The sequence below is a fragment of the Geotrypetes seraphini genome, chromosome 8, assembly GCF_902459505.1.
Source record: "Geotrypetes seraphini chromosome 8, aGeoSer1.1, whole genome shotgun sequence".
Taxonomy (NCBI): Eukaryota; Metazoa; Chordata; class Amphibia; order Gymnophiona; family Dermophiidae; genus Geotrypetes; species Geotrypetes seraphini.
Window position 1 is genome coordinate 16,361,573 of NC_047091.1, and position 18,253 is coordinate 16,379,825.

At 46.0% G+C, this 18,253-nt stretch overlaps 1 protein-coding gene across 2 annotated transcripts in view; it reads right to left on the reverse strand.

The window, feature by feature from the left end:
- Positions 1-18,253, reverse strand: part of ACTN4 (actinin alpha 4) — a 154,240-nt gene that overhangs the window by 33,613 nt on the left and 102,374 nt on the right. Inside the window, exons 6-11 of one of the 2 annotated variants that reach the window (XM_033955150.1) lie at positions 12,885-12,963; positions 12,433-12,514; positions 11,004-11,089; positions 7,414-7,506; positions 5,126-5,356; positions 3,399-3,546 (exon numbers count right to left, since the gene is read on the reverse strand). In XM_033955150.1, the coding sequence (XP_033811041.1) occupies positions 3,399-3,546; positions 5,126-5,356; positions 7,414-7,506; positions 11,004-11,089; positions 12,433-12,514; positions 12,885-12,963 (719 nt within the window). Of the gene's footprint in view, positions 1-3,398; positions 3,547-5,125; positions 5,357-7,413; positions 7,507-11,003; positions 11,090-11,868; positions 11,955-12,432; positions 12,515-12,884; positions 12,964-18,253 lie in introns of both variants that reach the window. The other variant, XM_033955149.1, reaches the window with a different exon arrangement.

The following is an 18,253-nucleotide window of genomic DNA, read 5'->3' on the forward strand; positions in this document are numbered from 1 at the left end:
ACGGTCTATTGAGAAACTGCTCCCTGTTTCCTGATGGAGGTCACTCACCTCCTCTGGTACCCTGCCAAGAAGTTACAGTCCCTCTGCCTACTTTTCTGTTTTCTGCAAATTCTCTTCCAACAAGTAACCTGGGGGGTGGGGGGGGGGGGAAAGGAAGGGAAAAAAAAGGAAGCACTCTGGCACACACAAATAACTCTTGCTTCTGCATGTTTCTCTCCACTGTATTATGAAGCAGCAAGCAATATTTCTGGAAGTAATATGTGCCAACTTCATAAAAACATTTGACCACAAAATGTACTTCCACTTTCTGGCTTCACTTCCATTCTTATGTTTTCCCAGGGACCAGGGTTGGTAAAAATGAGGAGGAGAGTATGGAAGTCAAGGGTGTACTCTTGATAACTGGACACGAACCACAGCAATGTGTTCAATGTTCCCCTTCCTTTTTTCTAGGAATTACTTTTGTAGCAGGGAATGGACGAACTATTATTGTATCCTATCGATCCATTAACCCTTTCAGGACCATAAGGATCGTAGGCCAATTTTTGTGGTTTTGACGACATTTTTATGGTAAAAAGGGCTTGCAGATGCCAAAAAATTGATTTTTTTTGTGAAATATCATTATTTTTTTTTAAAAAAAAATCACACTTCTGGCTTATGGACAGTGTGGCAAGTGAATTTTCTCGTCAATCTAGCAACGACGCTAATGAATGAATGTCGGAACCAGTTTGTTTACATAAAGGCAGTATCATATGGAATCCGTACATATCAAATTTAGAACTGTAGACTATCCCAATCAAAATTTATAGGATTTTAAAGTTATGGGACAAATATGTCCCTTGGTCCTGAAAGGGTTAAACCGACAAGTTGAGACCAGATACAAGACATAATAATAATAATAATTAAAAAAAAAAAAAAATCAGGAGAGACACGAAGGAAGGAAGAAAGAAAATTAAATTGTAGAAGCTTGCACACCATGGGACCTCCACATCCAGACTTTCACGAGATTACTAAGATTCTCTACAAGTAAGTGCCAAAACTAATCATGTTTATATGTTACTCCTCGGTACATGGAAATATTCCAATGTCTGATAAAAATGTTAACTGTGACATGGAATCTGTTTCATATATTTCTATGAAGAAACAAAAGCAACAACTAATTTCTCAGCTCCAAGAATCCAAAATTAAGATGCAGCTTTTTTCAAAATGCACGCCCCCCCATTGGAGTTCACCATGGAAAACTGTCTCTGCTGTGCAGTGGCATAGTAAGGGAGGCAGTTGGTCCCACGGGCGCCCTCTTGGTGGGGGGCGCCTGCACTTGCTCTCCTCTCCGCACCTCCTCTGTTCCCACCCCACCCCCAACCTGCTGCTCACACCAGCTCTTCTTCTGACATCGCTTCCTGGACCCGTACCTAGGAAGTGATGTCAGAGGAAGAGCCGATGTTGGCGCGACCAGGTTGGGGTATGGGAGAAGGAAAGGGGGGAGCGCGCACGCAGCAGAAGGGCAGGGAAGGAGCGGATGAGGGGGGGGGAGGTAAAGAAGAGGGTGGGAGAGGAGTACCACTGTCCCGGGCACCTATCACCCTCGCTACGCCACTGCTGTTGTGTGGCACCAGTTTCTATTTCTCCCAGTTCCCGTCTCTCCTTTTATCCCATTATCTCTTGTGTGAATGAGCTCCAGAATGACGGTCTTTGCTGTCACACAATCCTGTCTTTCCTGCAATTATGTTTCAGATTGCAAACTGCCTAGCCTTGCTAGTCAGATTAGCGAGGTATAGAAAGTCCTGAATAAATAAATAAGAATTAAAAAAAAAAAAAAGAGATAAGTTGAAAAATAAAGCAAGCAGTATAATCTGCCTACATGGAAGAAACTAGTTGCTCTCAGCTAGAGTTATGCACAGAATTTTTTCCATTCAGCTGAGAGGATTAGTACGCACTTTCTAGTTATGTAAAACATTTATATACCGCCTATAATCTAAGTGGTTTCCATAAAATGAACACGCATAGTTCTAAATCCACAAAAAAACATGGAGGAATGGAGAGAAGTATAGTACAAAGATTCAAAAATATCACTCCAGAACAAAAGCACCACACAAGTCAAGAAAGCTAGATCACTGGGACGTTAGATCATTTGATTTTTTTTTTGTCCTTGTGTAAATGCTTTTTGGAAACTAATTTGGCCCCAAATGAATACATTATTAGAAAATCATGTAGGACTCTCGTATGACACTATATTACTTGGTACAGCAATGAGAACTCAGAGCCCGATTTCTGCAAATAATAACAAGTTATTATTAATATTGACAGGGGTCACCATGCAACAAATTACTCAAAATTGGAAAGATTATACTAAATTAAACTATACATTTTGGTGGAATTCAGTTTGTCACATATATAAGATGGAAAAGATGATAGCGTTACAACAATTTTTAAAAAATATGGGGACCATTGACTATTTATTCTAATGATCAGATATCATAGCACATGGGTAGTATATATGTGGGGGTGGGTTGGGGAATGTATATCATTTGGAATAGGATTGATAATAAAAAGGGGGGTATTTAATTTATCATATAAGAATATTTGATTGTAAATACAAGTGATATGTGGAAATTGTTTATATTATGTTTAATTCACTTGTTGTAAGATGCAAAAATGAATAAAGAATTATAAAAAAAAAAAAGAAAGCTAGCTTTTTACTTAAGCAAGAGAAAAGCCTCAGACAAACGGAGAGGTGTACCCACACTCTTCCACCAATGCATCATTGGCAAAAAACTTTGGTTGGTTGAAAGTAGCAGTTAGGATCTGCGTACTGATAGCCTGGATTTGGCGCTAAGGCCCTGAAGCAGTGGTTACCGGCCACGAAACGATCGTCGGCCTGGCCTGTTTGTGTTGAGTGGTTTTTACCATTAATCATTCTCAGCTATTTTTTTTTTTGCTCCCACCTGCTAACTTTAAACTTGTGCAAAAGTTTTTGCCTATGATGCTTTGGTGGAAGAGTGTGGTTGCACCTCTCCGTTTGTCTGAGGCTTTTCTTTCGCTTACGTAATAAGCTAGCTTTCTTGGCTTGTGTGGTGCTTTTGTTTTGGAGTGATATTTTTGAATCTTAGTTCTAAATCCAAACATAAAATGAACACAGACTTCCATTCACTCCTAACTAAAACTACAAACTTCACTCACTCTCGACAGACAACCAACTCACTTTATTCCTATGGAATAAAGGACAGCTGTCGTATTGGAAGGCACGGAGTCCTGGCAGTCATGTTCCACCACCTGGCTGTAGAGAATCAAATGTTCAGAGGGTCCACCCACAGAACCTTTTCTCCTCACAAACAGCGTCCCAAACGATCAAACCTCCTCGGAACATGAAAAGAACGGCACCAAGTAAAACTGACACTTACCATCTGTCCAACCCTCGTGGATACAAGCTTTCTGTCGAAACTTCATTGCTAGATGATCGAGTCTCTCAAGCCTCCGGATCTCATTCAGCAGCCACTCTTCATAGCCTTTCTCGGCCTGCTCCAGGTGCTGCCATCCATTGTTAATGTCCTGAGGAGAAAATAAAACAACAGCATTTTTAAAATTATAACCCTAAGGTAGCTCTATTCCTCTTCCCAGAAGACAATTTGGAGTAAATTCTATATGTCACCTAAAAATATGGCACCGAAAAATTTGACACTTAGCATAATTCTATAAAATGCCTCAAAAGGTAGGCAAAGATTATAGAATCACAAGTAGCACCCCTTTGCGTGACTAACATTTTGGGGCAGGCATTCAGGCCAATGTAAAACAGGCCTGAATGCCTGTACATAAGTTGTACATGGATCAGGCATATTCTATTAATGATGCACATAAGGAAGGAGTAGACTAATGGTGGAACTACAGCTTCAGCACCCTGAGGTTGTGGGTTCAAATCCCATGCTGCTCCTTGTGACCCTGGGACAGATAGGGCAAATGTTCGAGTACCTGATTTTAAACCACTTAGATAACTCTATATATATATATATATATATATATATATATATACACACACACATACATATATACACCTAAAATATATATAAATAAATAGCTTTTAGCATTGCCCATGAACCTCCCTTGGCCACGCCTCCTTTTAAGATCTGCACACTAGAATTTACACGCACCACTTTATAGAATACGCTTAGAAAGTTGTGTGCATAAATACTAATTAGTGCAAATTACTGTTATGTGCACAGATTTGCACATGTCAAATTTGGCCACAGTATACAGAATCTGGGGATTTATGCACACAGTGGACTACACTATCGGGGAGAGTATGGCGCAGTGGTTAAAGCTACAGCCTCAGCACCCCGAGGTTGTAGGTTCAAACCCACGCTGCTCCTTGTGACCCTGGGCAAGTCACTTAATCCCCCCATTGCTCCAGGTACATTAGGTAGATTGTGAGCCCACCGGGACAGACAGGGAAAAATGCTTGAGTAAATTCATTCGTTCTGAGCTCCTTTGGGAGAATGGTATAGAAAATTAAATAAATAAAAATAATAAATAAAAATAAAAATACACTTAAAAGAACGGATGCAGAGACGGGCAGGTTCTTGTTAATTACATGTTGTGCATCAACTGTGCAATGTATTTTGGCTCTAGGGCTCTTGTGTTGGGCATGCTCCCCAAGAGTAAATCAATAGACAGGTAGTTGTCGACTTACGACCACAACTGGTTCCGACTGCTAGGTTGCAAGTGGATCAGGACATAAGTCGGCCTATGTTAAATTAAGGTAAGAATATTAGAATGGGTAATGATATTTTAATCATCTTAAAGCAATCTGTTAACAACATTTTCTTTCTTCGGAGAGCGGAAGTCGCGTCGTAAGGTCAAACAGTCGTAACTTGGATAGGTCGTAGGTCAACGACTACCTGTATTTGCATCCACTGTCCTTTAACCATCCTAATCCTCTCACTACTCGATAAACCAAAGATAAGTCTGTTCACATCATGCTAAACTCTCCGTGAATGTCCCGTTGTTACCTTTCTCTGGGGGAGTCCAAAGATTGCAGGCCAACGTTTCGCCTCACGCGGCAAAGGCTAAACTGTATTTCAGATACTAAAATCTCCTCTCCTCAATAACGCTTACGTGCAACACAATCTCTTACCGAAATCATCTTGCCCTCTGAGGGCATGAAAGCAGGCCTATTGCTGAGCCGCAGTTTGGTCTGCAAGGTGTTGAAGTTGATCTCCAGTTGGCACTTTTCTTGAACTTTGGGCGGTTTGTGAACGCGGCGGTAGTCCCGGAAATCCTCCAGTTTCTGCTGCATTTCTTGCATGGTCTTCTCCGGGACACGATTTTCCAGCCAGGGAATGGTGCGACGGATCCACTCCAGCAACTGCAAAGGAGGAAAAACTCACATAACTAGCATCTACAACAAATGCAATATCAATTCTAGAACAGTAATGACGTAGCCCTTTCAGGACCAAGGGACATATTTGTCCCATAACTTTAAAATCCTATAAATTTTGATTGGGATAGTCTACAGTTCTAAATTTGATATGTACGGATTCCATATGATACTGCCTTTATGTAAACAAACTGGTTCCGACATTCATTCATTAGCGTCGTTGCCAGATTGACGAGAAGATTCACTTGCCACACTGTCCATAAGCCAGAAGTGTGATTTTTTTTAAAAAAAATGATATTTCACAAAAAAAATCAATTTTTTGGCATCTGCAAGCCCTTTTTACCATAAAAATGTCGTCAAAACCACAAAAATTGGCCTACGATCCTTATGGTCCTGAAAGGGTTAACCGTGCTCTCAGTCAGCCTTTTTTGGGGGAGGGGAGAGCTCTCTGGGCTGCCCCAGTCTTCTTTTTGACAGCTTTTTTATCAGGGGGGGCAATATGGCTTGGAAAATGGTAATTAGCAGATTTAAGAGCCCCTACTCAGGCATATGCTTAATTTGCTTATAAATTAATCCTGCCATGGGCTATCTGTATGTGCCTACCAGAATCAAACTCTGCATTATCATTGGCATTTTATCTTTACACATGTCCAATATCTGTTCTTAAATCCATCTCTACAAAAGAGCCACAGGACTTGTGTGTCAAATGTAATGTACACTTCTCCCTCCATATTCGCCGTTTCAGCATTCACGGTTTTGATTATTCACTGTTTTTTAGCTTGCTGGCTCCCTCTCCCAAAATGACATCAGCTTGCATAGAGAAATCACCAGTTCCAAGCGTTGACAGAGAAAAATCGCTGATTCCCGGCACTTTCGTCACCGTGTTTTGTCTCTCCTTCAGGAACAGACCAGGGCTCCCACCATGCTATTTGCAGTTTCACCCTATTCACGATGGTGTTTAATAGAAAACAGCGAACAACATATGAAAAAAGTTATTTGCGGTTTTTTCTGTATTGGCGGTTCTGTTAATCCCCTATCACAGCGAATGCGGAAGGAGAAGTGCCTTAAAAGATGGCTATGAATGCAATATAATTGAACGAGTGGATGGAATATGTAGGCAAGAAAGCATCACTCCACTTTTCTATGATTTGCAAATGCCATCCTCTTTAGGCACAGTTCAAGTTTTTAAAATACTTTTAATTCTTAAATCACTATAAAAGTGTGCCATGTTATCTAGAAAACTAACTGGTGGATTATATGGCTTAACTCTCAATGCCACCGCAACTGCCACCTATCAATAGTTTATCTTCTATATACAAAACGTAGTGTTTTTGAATATGCGAGACTTTACTTTGGGATGCTCTGCCTTGAGAGCTTGGAAGATTCTTACAGATTCAGATATTGAAAGCTTGGCTTTTTGCTCATCGTTACAGTCCCTAATTTACACGTTTTATGGTAGATTCATTTCTGCATTGCTGTGGGATTGCTGTATGTAATTAGCATCTGATCTTTCATTTTACGTTATGTAATTTTGCTTTTAATGGTATATCTAAATTGAATGTTTACTATGTACTGCAATAGGAAATTGCATCACTTGGAGATTTTTTTTTCTTTTTTGCTGTATTGTGTTATCTCTGTTTTTGTTTCATTTATATCAATGTATATAACTGAATGCATTTCACTCTATATTAAGAACATAAAAATTGCCATACTGGGACAGACCGAAGGTCCATCAAGCCTAGTATCCCATTTCCAACAGTGGCCACCCCACTTGGTAGATCCCAAGTAATAAAACAGATTTTATGCTGCTTATCCTAGGAATAAGCAGTGGATTTCACCAAGCCATCTCAATATTGGCCTATGGACTTTTCCTTTTAGGAATTTATCCAAACCTTTTTTTAAACCCCGCTAAGCTAACTGATTTCACCACATTCTCTGGTAATGAAGTCCAGAGTTTAATTACACATCATGTGAAGAAATATTAAAACACCTAATGCTTTGCAAGGGGTGGTATAACAAAAAATCTCAATAAACCCGGTACTTACATCACTAGCCAGCTTCTCGTAATCTTCCATCAAATGTTCATTCTCTTGGTTCACAGCCAATACTTTGCAAATCCTGTTTGCTGCTGTTTCAGCCTAGAACACAGCAGAACTAGTAAGACTGATAGTGTAATAGAACAACAACAACAACAAAAAAAAAACAACGAAAAAAAACTTATGCCATGACAGAAGAGAGAAATCTAAGACATTACCAAAGCCCTTAATCATCTCAAGTCAGAAGGTAACAGACTGTGCAGTCCAAGCTATACCTTACAGTACATGCCAAGACCACAATGTCACAGAGTCGCTATTCAAAGCACACTTTTTCTTTTTTTTACTAACCACACACATAATGGAGAAATTAATCTTCAATTCTGCGGGGCACTATACAAATCAGAAGATACACCTTGCCACCTTGATCAGCACTGTGGATTTTAAAAATTAATGTAGTATCGTCTTTGCAACAAGCTCTGCACTGTTAGCATACGGATTGATGTTCCGTATCATCTTTAAACATCCACCCAACAAAACAGCACCTATACAGGAGACGCTCACAACCTGGGAACAACCTGATACCATAAAAAGCAGAGTAAGGATTGCATTGGCAAATTCTTTCTCCTATTCTATTTGGGCCAAGGAGACCAGATGATTAACTTACCCCTTCCAGCAGACCCCCCAAGTGTTCATGCACATGAGATACAGAGGATCATTTCAAAGGCAAGCATTTTAAAAAAACAATGCTGGCCACCACATCAAAATCTAAAAACAAAAGCCGGAGTCTAAGCTTGCAGCAGCGTCCTACACCACACAGCATGTTAAATGCACTATACAAGCCAAAGTGAGAAATCAACATGCTGGGATGCACTTAATACTCACTGACAAAAATGCCAGAGAAAAAGGTCTGAAGTCAAAGGTTAAGTGCTATACAAGGGTATGCACTCTGGCTCTAGGAAGAGTAATGAGGGGGGACACCAAAGCCACTGGCAACTTCCTGAACACCAATGAAAGCCTTAAAAACTGAAAAGCAGAAAACATTCTCTCAGACCAGCAACAGATAATATGCAAAAAAACTGTTTAATGAATCCAGTTTAAAAATAAAAAAAAATTCCAGACAGATTAGAAATCCCACATCTTCCCTCCTCCCTCCCCTCCCCCAAAAAAAGAAAAAAAACTAGGGCAGTACATCGATTAGAATTTTTAATCATGGCAGTTGACATAAATTTAGCACGTACAGCCCTACTAAAAATACAAACTGGTGATTTTGCCATCTCCCGTCCTCTCCATTACATGGGCATCATCTCTTCCCATCTCCCTCCCCGCCCCGTACCACCCCTCTCTTCTCCTCAGGCAGCATCTCGTATCTCCCCTCCTCGGACACCAAATTCTCCTCTCTCCCTTTATCCTTTCTATCCCTCCCTGGAGCCCATTCTCTGACTCCCTTCTCCACCTCAGAATAAATCTCTGGAGAACAACACCCCACCCTCATCCCTTTTTTCCCTCCCTCCTAGTATACATCTTGCTCGCTCTCCTTTTTTTTCCTCCCACTGCAGTCCGGTATCTCTCCCCTCTCATGGTCCGGTATCCCTTCCTCCTTCCTTCCATATACTGCTAGCAGAGCACTACCCGCTGGCTAGTCAGCTCCAAAGTCTCTTTCTATAGTAGTCCCAGCCACACAGGAACAGGAAGTTACTTCAACTTCCTGTTCCCATGTAGCTGGGACTACTAGAGAGACAGGACTCTGGAGCTAGCTAGCCAATCGGCAGTTCTTTGCAGGCAATGTAGGGGAGGGAGGAGAGAGAGAAGTACTCCACCCCGTTGGGAGGGACACAGACCTGCATTAAATTTTTTTAACGCATGTTAATCATTTACCCACCCCTTTAACAAAACCACGGTAGCGTTTTTTTTAGCTCAGGCCGGCGCACTGAATGCTCTGCACTGCTCCCGATGCTCATAGGAACTCTATGAGTGTCGTGAGCAGCGCAGAGCATTCAGTGCGCTGGCCTGCGCTAAAAAACGCTTCCATGGTTTTGTAAAAAGGGGGGTTAATGCGTTGATTGCATTATTAACTTCTGAAATGTGCAGCCCTAAAAAAAACAACAACAAAAAAAAACACCTCAACAAAAAATCTCTAAATACTCAATCATAATCCATTCAGAGCAGTAACCAAACAATCCCAATAATATAGAATAAGCTTGTTGGTAAACAGTGTTTATGTTCAAAAAAGGTGCAGACAAGTTGCACTAGTGCTGCATTAACCACTTCAACACTCCTGAACACCTTGGAGGAATCATGTTTGAAGACTGTCACAACCACATCATGCTATTGGATTAGTTTGTACAAATCTTTTTACTATTTGTCAACCTATCCCTTTCCCTTCCCCTCAGGTTTTTCAAGCTCTTGGAGGTCCTTTGACTGTCCACCCTCAGGTGGCCTGCCTCTGCAGACGTGACCTTTGTCAACTCCAGACTTCCTCCAATGCATGCCTCCACCAACAGCGGTTGGCATGCAGGGCCTCTGCAGTCTGCAAATAACCAAATAAGCCCCACGGCATGAAGATCTAACTCTGATCTACTCCAGAAATAGCTCTGAGCTCATAGATCAGCCCTGCAGTACGAATTTGTCTCATCATGTATTCTCTCAGAATCAGAAGCAAAAAAAATAAATAATAATAATTCTTTAACAGGAATTACAGCTTCAAATCTGTTATCAATATGTATTTTTGAAGTATACTGTTAAGAAGAATTGACCAAGAAAGAGTAAGATTAAACTACTGTGGATCACAACTTCTCTTTGGTTACTGATCACACAGATTTCCCTCTTCTAAAACATGCTTTCTTAAAACTCTCTCCCCTCCTCCCCCCCCCCTTGGGCTCATGAAATACAGAAGGAATTTTCCTGCGGTGATTTAGCCCAAAGCTCCACCTTCAGATAATTTAAATTGCCCAAAGTACGTATGACTGCGTACAAGAAGAGATGGGTTAAGTATGGCCTTAACTATCACCCTTGGGAAAACAAACTATGAGGACCTTCAAAAAGTTTCCGCACTTTTTAATTATTTTAAAAACACTATTTATTAAATATCTCAAAAGCAAAATTGCCATCACTTTTCCACATAGTCGCCCTGTTGCCTGACTGGTTACATGACAATCTGACACGCCCTCTTACCACTTCTCCCACCCCCACCATGTCCCGTGAAAAGAAGAAAGCGCAGAAACTTTTTGACGAGCCCTCATAGGATCCCCTAAGTAAAACTGCTGTCTCACCAAACAAAGACAGGGAGACTTATGAGTATGAACACAGGTGCTCTCTTGATGAAATGCTGATGTGACGGTGCTCATCTCAGTCACCTTGTCAATTCAGTGGTCTCCAGTTTCTAAATTTTTATTTGTTGTATTAAGAGACAAATCTTCTGAAACAGGGTAAAACAAAGAGTATACAGCGCAGCAAAGATCAAGCAGGGCTATCAAATTAGTGGCGAGTAATAGCAACGTCAGTAACGAAAGTGGCGGAAATGGAAAATCAAAAAAAAAAAAAAAAAGTTTAAGCAGTAAAAGCGGCGTGTAGCAGAAAGATGGCACCCACCAGCAGCTCACCTTTTGAGCACCCGAGAAAGCATGGTAGAAGCAGGAAACGTAGGTCATGATGGCTTTCTCATCAGGCCTGAGTGTGCCTACAATATCTGTGCAGACAGAAGGAAGAAGTGAGAAGAGCAGACCCCCAGCCTTTGCGCAGAAACCTGGAATCCCACTGCCATGCAGAACAGGAGACTTCAGAAGCCCAACCCCAGTCTGTAGCCGACACCCGTATACTAGGCGATTGCTCTGCTCAGTCCAACGCCATGTAACTAAAATGTTCTCACGGGAAGCACCTAAAGCCCCCCCCCCCCCCTCCCAACTTACTTATTCAGTGAGGATTCCTGCACGTTTTTAACACATATTTAGAGATTCTTCAAAACCCTATCTACTTTGAATTTCACTTAACCACCCAGCAATGATAAATTTAGCCGGCAGGAAAATAAATACTGCTTAACAACTGCTTAAATACTGCAAACAAAAACCAAACCAGAATGTCTTCGCCATGTATTGTATGATATAGGGAAGTTATGCCTGTACCCTACACAGAAATCCTGTGGTCTTACAGGTTATATGAGTTGCCCCTAGCAACCATTAACACCCTTAAGAAAGCTGTGTATAAACTTACAGCTTTTTATATCTGAACATAAGCTAAGGAAACTAGGTTTGTGTCCCAACCGACTTGGGCTGGCGACTATTTTGACCGACTAGCTATTTGTCTGAATCTGAGCGAGAGCACACCGCGTAAACATGTCCGCACAAACTGAGGTCCAGCCAGACCCACTGCCATCTGCAAGAAAAACAAAAAAAAAAAAAAAAAGTAAAGCTTGGCGAGGGTTACAGTGGGTGGCATTCTACGGAGATGTGCGCAGCTTGTCTCTGGTACCTTTTGTGCTCCAGAAAAGGCATGGTAGAAAGAGGAGACATAGGTCATAATGGCCTTCTCGTCAGGACGAGCTGTGTTGACAATGTCTGAAATTGAACAAGAAGGTTAAACCCATAAGAACAGCAGGAAAAGCCGAGCGTGGCACTCCAAACTTTTCACGTCGGCACTCTCTCAAGCAGCTGAGCCTACCCCCGTGGCGTGTCCTGTGGATCAGGTGTTATCAAATAAATTTAAAAAAAACACCCCCCAAAAAAACAGAGCACAACACTACAACATCAGGACCTGATATTACGATTAAGGGATAGTAAGTAATTTATATTACAACACAGCTGTGCCTGAATATTATTATAATAAAAAAAAAGTTATCGGTAGCAGAGGTTTTTCCGGTTTTACGACGCTGCTCATGCGTGCCCCAGGTACCACCAGGAATAGTAATGTGGCATAGTTTGTTCTATTCTCTCAGCCTTAACTATATCATCCTTCCCAACCTTTGGCAATATACTACAAGAAAACCCCTCTATACAGAGGGTCAGTAAGTGAGCAGCCAAGAGCTCTGCAGGTTACCTTCAGCGTCCAGCATCTTGGGAATATCAAGGTACTTTTCAGCCACTTCAAAAGCATTGTTCAGGTTGGTGACAGGGTCGTCCTGTAATCAAGCCCAAGGGGAGGAAAAACAGTTTAAGACACGGTGCAAAGGCTCCACTACGGAAACAAAACATCTCCTGTATGCTTTGAGCAACAAGTCTAGGACACTGATGCTCCTTCTTCTTAATTCCACCCTCCCCCTCCCCCCAACTGTGAAAGACATCGATCATTTTATATCTGAACAAACATTTTACTAGCCACATCTGGAAGAGACACATGGAAAAACAGTATTCTAACATGCCGGATTATTTTCTTTCACGATTCATGTTGACTAACAGTTGAGGGCCAAATGATGTCAGAAGCGACAGACGTGATTAACTCTTGGGCAGTGAGCAACATAGCCACGGAGCCAAGTGCTCAAGGCGACGTACCTTTCTGAGTTTGTCATATTCAATGAGCTCTGGTCGATGCCTGTGGATCAGGGCGTTGAAAGCTAGACCATCCTTCCAACTATAACAAGGAAAAAAAAATTAAATTAGTGCGACAGCTGGAATACATAGTGTTCCGTTAACTCCAAGCCCCTGTGCATTTTTCCATAGCACATGCTGCCAAAAATGTCCACTTTAGAATACAGAAGCAGAGAAATGGCGACTTATTCTCAGGGAAGCAAGAGCAAAAGTGGAAATGTCCAATCAGAATGGTGCACAAAAAGCACAGTTACTTACCGTAACAGGTGTTATCCAGGGACAGCAGGCATATATTCTCACATGTGGGTGACGTCATCTACGGAGCCCCGGCGCGGACAGCTTTTCAAGCAAACTTGCTAGAAGTTTCAAGTTTGCACACTGCACCACGCATGTGCGTGCCTTCTGCCCACTAGAGGGCGCATCCCACCTCGTGGTCCTCAGTTCCATAACTAGCTTAGAAGCCATCCCCGGGGAGGTGGGCGGGTTGTGAGAATATATGCCTGCTGTCCCTGGATAACACCTGTTACGGTAAGTAACTGTGCTTTATCCCAGGACAAGCAGGCATGATATTCTCACATGTGGGTGACCTCCAAGCCAAACCAAAAAGGGCAGGTGGGAGGATGGCAAATTTAAGAAAACAGATTTTGTAAAACTGACTGGCCAAACCGGCCGTCATTCCTGGACAGAGTGTCCAGACAGTAGTGAGAGGTGAATGTATGAACCGAAGACCAAGTGGCAGCCTTACATATGTCTTCCATCGGGGTGGAACGGAGGAAGGCTATCGAAGCTGCCATTGCTCGGACCTTGTGCCCCGTGACTCGACCCGGGGGAGGAAGGCCAGCCTGAGTATAGCAAAGGGAAATGCACGCCGCCAACCAGTTAGACAGAGTGCGCTTGGAAACTGGGTGCCCTAATCGATTGGGATCGAAGGACAAGAATAATTGCGGGACCTTCCGATGGGACTTGGTGCGTTGAAGGTAAAATGCCAACGCCCTCTTACAGTCAAGCGTGTGAAGCGCCGTCTCGCCAGGATGGGAGTGGGGCTTAGGGAAGAACACAGGAAGGACAATGGACTGATTGAGGTGGAAATCAGAAACAACCTTCGGGACGAACTTAGGATGGGTGCGGAGGACCACCTTGTCATGATGGAATACGGTGAAGGGTGGGTCCGCAACCAAGGCTTGTAGTTCCCCAATCCGCCTAGCGGAGGTGAGGGCAATCAGAAACACCACCTTCCAAGTCAGAAATTTCAAGAGGGACTTGTTGAGTGGCTCAAAGGGTGGTTTCATCAGTTGAGCTAAAACCACATTCAAATTCCATACGACTGGGGGAGGTTTGAGCGGGGGACAAACCCTGAGTAATCCTTTCATGAAGCGTGTCACCAAGGGATGGAGAGACAGAGGGCGTCCATCCAGGTGTTGGTGGAAGGCGGAAATCGCACTAAGATGGACACGCACCGAAGTGGTTTTCAGGCCAGAGCGCGACAAATGGAATAAGTAGTCCAGAACCGAGGGTACCGGGGCCGATACCGGGTCCAGGAGGAAAGATGAGCACCAGGTGGAAAACCTGGTCCATTTCTGCGAATAGCAAAGCCTCGTCGAGATCTTGCGGGAGGCTTCCAGCACTTCCCTCACTGATTGAGACAGGTCCGGGGGGGTCAGGGAACAAGAAACCAAGCTGTCAGGTGCAATGACTGCAGATTGGGATGTAACATGGATCCTTGATTCTGAGATAGCAGAGAAGGACAGACAGGCAGAAGAAGGGGTTCCCTGGCGCTGAGTTGGAGCAGTAGGGAGAACCAGTTCTGACGCGGCCACCGAGGAGCTATGAGAATCATCGTGGCCGTGGACGATCTGAGATGTACCAACGTTCGCATGATCAGAGGGAAAGGAGGGAATGCATAGAGGAACTTCCCGTCCCAATCGAGAAGGAAGGCATCCGCCTCCAGACGATCCCGCGAGTACATCCGAGAGCAATACAGTGGTAGTTTGTGTGTCTCCGGAGAGGCGAACAGATCTACCTGTGGCGTTCCCCAGCGAGCGAAGACCTCGTGCAGAACTGCTGAGTGTAGAGTCCACTCGTGGGGTTGCAGGAGTCGACTGAGTTTGTCCGCCAGACAATTCAGTTCCCCCTGGATGTAGACCGCCCGGAGGAAGATGTTCCGGGAGGCCGCCCACTCCCAGAGGCGAAGGGCCTCGGAGCAGAGGGGCCACGACCCCGTTCCCCCCTGTTTGTTCACATAGTACATTGCTACTTGGTTGTCCGTGCGGACGAGGACCACCTGGTCCTGTACTACGTGAACGAAGGCTCGAAGTGCTAGGAAGATGGCCCGAAGCTCTAGCACGTTGATGTGACAGCGACGGTCCTCTGCCGACCACAGGCCCTGTGTGCGAAGACCGTCGAGGTGGGCTCCCCACGCGTAGTCCGAGGAGTCCGTGGTCAGGACCTTGCGAAATGGGGGAGTGCGAAACATTAGTCCCGTGGACAGATTTGAAGAGTCTGTCCACCAACTTAGCGATTTCCGCAAAAGCGGAGTCACCGAAATGAGGCGCGACTCCGGATCGCACTCCTGGCGCCATTGTGATGCGAGTGTATACTGAGGGATCCTCAGATGCAGCCTCGCAAATGGCGTGACGTGTACCGTCGAGGCCATATGGCCGAGCAGCATCATCATGCGCTTGGCCGACACCCTTGGTAGTTGAGAGACCTGGCGGCTCATCCGTACCAAGACTTCCAACCGTTGGGTCGGAAGGTAGGAGCGCAGGCGCACCGTGTCCAGCACCGCACCTATGAATTGAAGAGACTGAGCCGGCCTCAACTGAGACTTTGGAAAGTTTATCTCGAATCCGAGGGTTTGCAGGAAGGCAATAGACTGTCGGGTCGCTGAGATAACCTCCTCCCTGGTCGGGGCTTTGATGAGCCAGTCGTCCAGGTAAGGGAACACATGGAGCCCGCGAGACCTCAGGGCTGCCGCCACTACTACCATGCACTTCGTGAATACTCGTGGGGACGCGGCCAGGCCGAAGGGCAGGACTCTGTACTGGAGGTGTAGGTCTCCCACCTGGAATCGTAAGAATTTTCGGCAGGTGGGGTGCACCGGGACATGGGTATATGCTTCCTTCAAGTCGAGGGAGCACATCCAGTCCCCTTCCTCCAAAAGAGGATACAAGACCGGGAGAGATAGCATTCGAAATTTCTCCCTGGCCAGGCATTTGTTGAGCTTCCTGAGGTCGAGTATGGGGCGCATGTCCCCGGTCTTTTTTGGGACCAAAAAGTAACGGGAGTAAAATCCCGTCCCCCACTGGTCCTTGGGGACCGGCTCGACCGCCCGAAGCTTCAGGAGAGCTTTGGCTTCGGTCAGAAGGGTCGGTAGTTGCGACCGGTTGCACAAGGCTAAATTTGGGGGACTGTCCGGTGGCGAGGACACAAAATTGAGCGAGTAGCCTTCGGAGACGATCCGGAGCACCCAAGCGTCTGAGGTAATCGCGGTCCATGCCTTCCGGAAGGACCGAAGACGCCCCCCGATGGGAAGGGGTTCTGGTGAAGGTGCGGAGGGGAACCCGCCCCGTCCGCTCAGCCCGTCAAAAGGAAGGCGCGGGCTTAGAAGGGCCCTGCGCCGGGGCTTGGGTTTGTCCCCCTCTGCCTCGTTGAGACGGACGTCTCGGAGGCGGTCTTGAGAAAGACGGGGTCGACTTCTGGGGGTACCGGCGCGGCGGAGGCCGGAAAGGTTTCTGCGGCGGGGGGCCTAGGTTTGGGGCGGACCAGGGATGCTAAAGAGCGTTCCTGTTCCGACAACCGCTTGGTCGCCGCCTCCAAAGACTCGTCAAATAACTCGGACCCCACACAGGGCAGGTCTGCAAGACGTTCCTGCAGGTTTGGGTCCATGTCGAGGGTGCGAAGCCAGGCCAAGCGGCGCATGGCCACTGCGAGGGCCGACACCCTCGAAACCAGCTCAAAGGTGTCGTACACTGAATGGAATAGGTACAACCGCAATTGAGACAGGTTGGACATAAACTTATCGAATCCTGCTCTTTGGGAGTCCGGTAACGAGTTCCGATATTGAGGAAGGTCCTTCACCATCCCACGCAAGTAGGAGGAAAAGGTGAAGGAGTAATTTAGAACTCTGGTGGCCATCAGAGTGTTTGAATAGAGGCGACGGCCAAACTTGTCCAGGGTCCGCCCCTCCCTGCCGGGTGGAACCGCCGCAGAAACCCGTGAGGGCTGTGATTTTTTAAGGGCAGATTCCACCAGGAGGGACTGGTGGGAGAGCTGCGCCTTATCAAACCCTTTCGGGGGAATCGTCCTGTACTTTGATTCCATTTTTGACGGGACAGACGTGCCTGTAAGAGGGCTCGACAAGTTCTTCAGCCAGGTCTGCAGGAGGACACTGTTGAGAGGGAGTCTAGGTACCTCTCTAGGGGGAGTGGGAAGGTCCTGTTCCTCTAGAAATTCCTTGGAATATTTGGAACCTACCATCAGGTCAATCCCCAGGGCTTGGGCCATGTCCTGGACAAAAGATGAGAAGGAGGACGGCCTAGCCTGGGGGGACGGGGTTCTCGACCGTCCCGCCGAGGAGCGGGGGGAGGCCTCATGGGAATACTGAGGATTCCTAACCGATCCTGAATCCCAGGATCCTCTCTCCACGGCCCTCGAGGGGGAGGGTGAAATCATCCTCCTAGGGGAGTCCCTGGGGGAGGATCCCGGGGTCCGTGGGGTCCTCTCCCGTTTCCTCGGCGAGGCGGCACGGGAAGACTTTCCCCGGGGTGAGCGGAGGAGCCTCGGATTATCGAGGCGCAACTCCGACACCTGCAGCGCCTCGCCCCCGAACGACGAGGAACGATCGCGCCGAGGCGAGCCTCGGGGTCGCTTAGGCTTCCTCGATCGGCGCCTCGTCCGAGGTCGCCTCGAGGGCGAGGCGTCCGGGGAAGATCCCGAAGCCGAGGAGGAAAGTCGGCGCACTCTGCGGAACTTTTCTTTTGGGCGGACACTGCGCTCAGGAGGCTCCCCCGAGGTCGAGGTCCGGGGCGGGGCCGAGGCCGAGGTGGACGGGGCCGCAATACCCGAGACCGAGGTCGACGCCGCCGGGCCCGCAGCACGCTGCAGCACTTCCAGGGCTCCCGACAGCTCCGATGAGATCAAGGCTCGAAGGAGATCCTGGAAGGCCGGAATCCCCACGAAGGTGGGGAGTTCCGAGTCCGGGGCACACTCCCTGGAGGGCGACCTCGGTCTCGAGTATTCCCTCGGGGTGTGCGGAGTCGAGGTCCGATGCGGGGTCGGGGTCGACCCACCCGCTTTGGCCTGACTCGAGGATGGCTTCTTTGCTGAAGGGGATG